The sequence below is a fragment of the Rhinopithecus roxellana genome, chromosome 6 (assembly GCF_007565055.1).
Source record: "Rhinopithecus roxellana isolate Shanxi Qingling chromosome 6, ASM756505v1, whole genome shotgun sequence".
NCBI lineage: Eukaryota > Metazoa > Chordata > Mammalia > Primates > Cercopithecidae > Rhinopithecus > Rhinopithecus roxellana.
In genome coordinates, this window is record NC_044554.1 from 135,088,111 (window position 1) to 135,093,895 (window position 5,785).

At 46.8% G+C, this 5,785-nt stretch overlaps 1 protein-coding gene across 1 annotated transcript in view; it reads right to left on the reverse strand.

The window, feature by feature from the left end:
* Positions 1 to 1,157: 1,157 nt before the first annotated feature.
* Positions 1,158 to 5,785, reverse strand: part of POM121L12 (POM121 transmembrane nucleoporin like 12) — a 5,078-nt gene continuing 450 nt past the window's right edge. Inside the window, exon 2 of the mRNA XM_030932027.1 lies at positions 1,158 to 2,518. Coding sequence (XP_030787887.1) covers positions 1,574 to 2,518 — 945 coding nt within the window. The 3' untranslated portion in view covers positions 1,158 to 1,573. The remainder of the gene's footprint in view (positions 2,519 to 5,785) is intronic.

Below are 5,785 nucleotides of genomic sequence, written 5' to 3' on the forward strand. Positions count from 1 at the left end.
AAAAATTAAACTCTTTTCTTTCTAAATTACCCAGTCTCAGGTATTCCTTCATGGCAATGCAAATGGACTAACACACCCTGCCTTCCTTCCATCTCCCATGCAATTGAGGCTTCCCACTTCCAACAATCTAAACAACTTCTCTTCTGAAATCAGGGAAGGAACATCTCTTCTCAAAGGCAGCCACCATGGTGGGTAAATTCCATGCTCTGGAATCCTCAGTGTCCCTGCTGCTCCTGGATTTCCTTCTCTTTCATGGTTCTTGGTTTTGAGGGTTCTTCTTTTTCCATTCTCCTTTCTTTCATGTTCTAAATGTCGGAGTACCCTAGGCTTCACCCTTGCCCTTCTCTGTATTTTCTGCATAAGTGATCTCATGTAGCCTGTGGCTTTAAGGACCATTTCTATGTCATGAGGAATTTATATGTTCATGACTCCCAAATTTATTTTGCCAGGTTCAAACCCTCCAATGAGTTCCAGGATTATTATTTTCAATAGCACAGTTAACAGGACCACAGCATAGCAATTGCTTTTGTTGTTGTGGAAAACACACCCTGAACAAAACTCTTGAATTCTTCAAATATGTTCTCCTATTGGTAGTGCCCATCCCGATAAATGACACTATCATCATCCAGTTTCTTAAGCCAATATGCTAAAACTGTTGGGATCCTTCCTCTTTCCCAGTGCTAACATCTAGGGCACCAGCAGGTTCCACACTATCTTCTAGGTCAACCTCAAACTTGTCTGTATCCTTCCAGATGCACCATTTGCCTCTTAGACCAAACCATCCCCATGGATTGCTTGAAATACTGTATTGATCTCCTGTGGTTTCCATTTCCGTTGCTGTAGCCAGAATCGTGTTTTTAAAAATATTAACCAGATCATAGACTATCCACTGCTTAACACTCGTGGCTTTAGAATAAACCCTGTACTCTGGTCCCCACGCCTTATAGTAAGTACTTCATCACAGTCTATTTCTCTAACCTCATATCTTCTCTCTCACTGATCACCAGCTCTACTGGACTTATATTTGGAATTCAAATAAATAGGAATTATTCCCCATACAGAATCTTTGCCCTTGCCCCTGCCTGGAACACAATTTCCCCTTTGTTTTGGCATAAAAAGCTTTTTTGATTGTTATTATTATATACAGAGAGAGTTTCTGCAGACAAACGTTTTTAATAAGATCAAATATTTAACTACACAAACTGGACAATTTAGCTATACAAACTGGGAGACATGGAGAAAAAGCAAGCCTTCCGAAATGCCTCTTTTCAGAGGAAGAGCAGGAAGAAGGGCAGGGAGAGGAGAGGGCCAGCAGGGCGAAGGTTGTTCCGAAATCAACAGCTGTTAGGGTGGGAGGGAGCACAGAGGGAAGATCTGGGGATGTGCAGATGAGGGGTGTGGGGGTTGCATGTTTGAAAACGTGGTGTCAGGGCCCCACTTTCGAGGTAGAGCAAGGATGAGCAAGTGAAAGTAGATACATGGGCATTAAGTCTCCGGAGGTGGGTAGCAGGGCCCAGATTCTTAGGAGCCAAAGGAGCCAGCAGACTGGGTGTCCTCGAGGGCGAAGGAGACCCTACTGCAGCTGAGGTAGGAAGGCGTTGTCGCCTCCCAGAATTCCCAGATAGCGGACGGGGCGGGATATTTCCAGCAGGAAAGGCCAAGTATCATCACAAACACTGAGGCTCCAGGGGCCGACGCTCGGCTTCAGAGGCCCTGGCCTGGGCACGAAGGAAGCAACCACTCCATTTTTGCTCAGGGGCTTGAAGGCAGAGGGCCGGGGCTCCAGGTTCCACCTGCCGCCCTTGCTGTCTGAGACCTCGAACCACAATGGCCCTTCGAACCTGGCGCTTTCCTTGCGACACTGGCTGAGCCTCCTCAGCAGAGTCTCCCGGGTGCAGAAGTCCGGGAGCTCCTGGGCAGCGGGGCGGCTTGCGGGGCGGCCTCGCTGTCCTGGGGATCCCCAGGGGCTCTCCTGACGCTCGGGAGGGCCGATCCTGATGGTCATTGGGCTCCAGGTCCATCCTGGGTTCCGGGCAGGACACAGCCCCCTTTTCATGTAACTCTCGGAGGCGCCGGAGAGGTTTCGCCCCAGGGCGGTCTCCCCAGGCAGGGCAGGGCGCCTCCAGGCCTCGGAGCCCACCCGCTGGGACTTGTGGGGGTCCTGGCTGAGCCGCACCGCGGTGAGGTGGGTGCTGGGCGCCGGGCGCCCCCACTGGACGTACTGAATATGGCTCTGAGTCGGGGACCTCGGGGGCCACGGGCTCTGGTGACCCCGCGGAGACGGCGCAGTCTGGGCCGTGCTGGGTGACCTGCCCATGGGAGCCGCCAGGGTGTCGGGGCCTTGCAGCAGGGGTTCGCCTGCCTTCCAGAAGTTCCTGAAGTCTGCGGACTTGGCCGGAGCTGCAGCGCCCAAGGCTGGGGGACCGTTGGCCTCTGGGTGCTTGGGAGGCACGCGGGGCGTGGGCACGGGACACTCCACAATGGCCCCACGTGCAGGCCACGTGCCCAGACGCCCAGACTGCAGGAAGACACTGGAGGCATAAGCCTCCTTCCAGGTGCCGCCAGCAAGTTTCTCTCTGGAGAGAGGGGTCTAGGAGCTACCAAGGTCTGCTGTTCTCTCCTCCTCCCTCCCTCTCCCCTTTATCTCTGCTCCCCCTCCCACTCCCTCTCCTCTCAGCTCCTCTTGGCCTCACTCTCCCTCCCCTCCTCCGCTTCCCTTCCTCCCCTTCTTGTGATGTCGTTCATGTACCAAATAATTCAGCAACTTCAAGTGTAGAATTCAGTGGGTTTTACGGTACAGCCACACATGTGCACCCATCAGCACAGTAAATGAGAAAAAAATTTCATCACCTCAGGAAGAAGCTCTGTACCCTGTAGCTGTCACCTTCCTATCCACCGGTCTCCCCAGCCGCGACAACCAGGAATCCACTTTCTGTCTCTGTAGACTTCCCTCCTGTGGGCTCTCCTATGGCATCACTTAGCATGATGATTTCTAGGTTCATCCTTGCTGGGACCTGTATGTCCTTCCTTTTCACGTCCAAAATCCTATTCCATTGCATGGATATAACACATTGGTTTGGCCTTTCATCAGCTGGTGGACATTTGGGTTGTCTGCATGTTTGGGATATCATGAAGAATTTTTTCATAGACATTGGTGGGGCAAGATTTTGTGCAGACAGATATTTTCACCTCTATGTAGTATGTAGCTGGGAGTAGAATTTCTGGGTCTGTGGTTAGTCCAAGTTTAAGGGGAACCACCAAACTGTTCTCCTGTGCCTCTGTAGGGTGTTGTGTCCTCACCAGTAATGTTGCTCTATTTTATACTTGACATTTAGAAAGAGAATGTATAATAATACCTGCAGAAAGCTGCAGATAGACTATTGACAGAAGGACCTTCTCTTTCATTATCATAAAAACAAACATAACTCACGGAAATACTTTTAAGAAAAACAGCTAGTTTTGTTTTAGTAAACAAGATACATGTTTTATTCTTCTAGAATGGTTATTAATGTTACATCTTGCAATTTACCTTTTAAGGAAATGGTGGTTGTACACCACAACTTATGTTTGAGAGCTGACGATGGTTTTATGTAGACTCCTGTAATTTTAAGCTTTTATACATTCGTATATAGATTTCTTCCCTTCAGACATTAATGCAGTTTTTCTTTTTTCCATTTTCTCCTAATATGTGTATATGGAGTAGAATGATTCACTATTGTAGCTAACAGGTGCAAAGATCTGCCTACAAAAACATTATCTGAAGGCTATTGGGCAATTGATTACAGCCATCTCATTTGAAGATCTGTTCAAGGAGGTGTAAGACAAACTGCTCTGGAGAGCCTCTCAACAGCATTGCAGAAGGCAACACCTGAGTGGGTCCAATCACAGGGGCAAAAAGTAGAGACTAACAAAATACCAAAGCCAATAATCCACAACAGGTTTTCTTTCGGGATTTGAGAGACAAAGAAGTGAATGGTGAGGACACTGAAAAAACGTTTAATAAGAAGTCTTCACGAAAGCTCTGTGGTTCAGAAAGGGGCTGATTATCAAAGGCACTGTCAGTCAAGGGGAGCAGCAGGATGAAAGGCCCAGGACTTTCCGCTCAGTCAGTCATTCATTTTCATTTCCCCAGATTTCTTAAGAATCCTCCAGTATAAAATTTAAAAACAAATTTCCTATGCTATAACTTTTTTCTTAACTCATTTCTTGATAAAGATGACAATAATTTTTATAGCTAAAAAGCCTCTTTAGATGGTATTATCATTGGAGTGGACAGTTAATGCAGTGAGGGGTCTATATATATATTTTTTTTAATGTATGTTTTCTTAGTATCTACGCAGTTTTCCATGTCCTATTTGAAGTACAACCCAGTGGGTGCCATTTTGGTTTGTTTTTGGTTAAAGACCCTTCAAAAAACCACATTCTTCCTGCTGGTGAAGTGCAGGCAGCCATAGGTTGGTAGTCAAGTCTAATTATACCTTCAAAGGCAAAGGTGAGTAAAAAGTTATTTTCATAAACATTGAACATGTCTGTTTCTTTTCCTTCTCACACACTAAGAGACAACTGATTTCTTTTGGTTAGATAATATTAGAGATTAAGGTAGAACAGTAGTTTTCAATTAGAGATGACTTTGCTGTACCTGTACCCTCTCACCCCCACCTACCCATCTGAGGACATTAGAGAATGTCTGCAAGGGAGGTTGCCCTGCTAAACAGCCTACAGTGCTGAAAACACACTCCCACAACACAGAGTGACCTACCCAAAAATGTGAGCACTATGGAGACTGAGAAACCCTGCTTCATACCCTTCTCCTAAAGTTACTAAATTATGTAATACCTATGTTATGTTTATATCATGACAGTACCTGTGCTAGGACTCAAGTTTGCTCCAAAATCAGAGTAGGCACCAGGAGCAGAGAGAGGTCAGGCAGCAGGAGTGGGCACTTCTGAGCCTGTGGGACAGGAGGATTTCTCGGGTCTCCGAGTGCAGAGATTCCCGGTCGCAGCCACAGCTAGACAGCTGCTGCTGCATCTGGGAGGCTGGGGCTCCCAACTCACCAATTCAGAAACGGCTCAGCTGCCACCTGTTCTCTGCTCCCTCTGGCTCCATGGAGCACATAGCCCATGCCACACATCCTCCACTGCAGCCGGCATCATGACAGTGGCTACTCCAGCTAGGCCACCACTGCCATGACCACCATGGCACATGTTTACCTATGTAACAAACCTGTACATCTTGCAGAGACCATTCTGCTGTTAAAGGTCGAAACTTACATTTGTTTTATCTGAGTTCCTTCCTTAAAGAAATGACCTTCAGGCCTCTCCTAAAAAGTATCAAAGAACTGAAACCAGATCACCACACCAGATGCCAGAGCCCTCACTCACCATGGTTGCTTGCTTGCCCCTCCAGAGTTTCTGTTTCCTTATATATTGTTACATTTCTTGCCTGATATACAAACCTCTAGCTTTAGTTGGTCAAGGAGATGAATTTGATACTTGAACTCCCATCTCCTTGGCTGCAGCACCGAATTAAAGCCTTCTTCCTTGGCAATAGTCGACTTCTCAGTGATTAGCTTTCTGTGTGGCAGGCAGCAGGACCTAGACAGAACCTCTTGCGTTTCGATAACATGATTAAGGTGTCCCTTTAAATCATATATCTTAACATCATTTCATCAATTTTTCAGGCAGCTTCCTCCATTTCAACACTGGCTCATTGTTGAAACTCCCAGATATCAAATAATCAAGGCATGCAGATTTCATTAAAAAAATATACATTTTTCTAATAG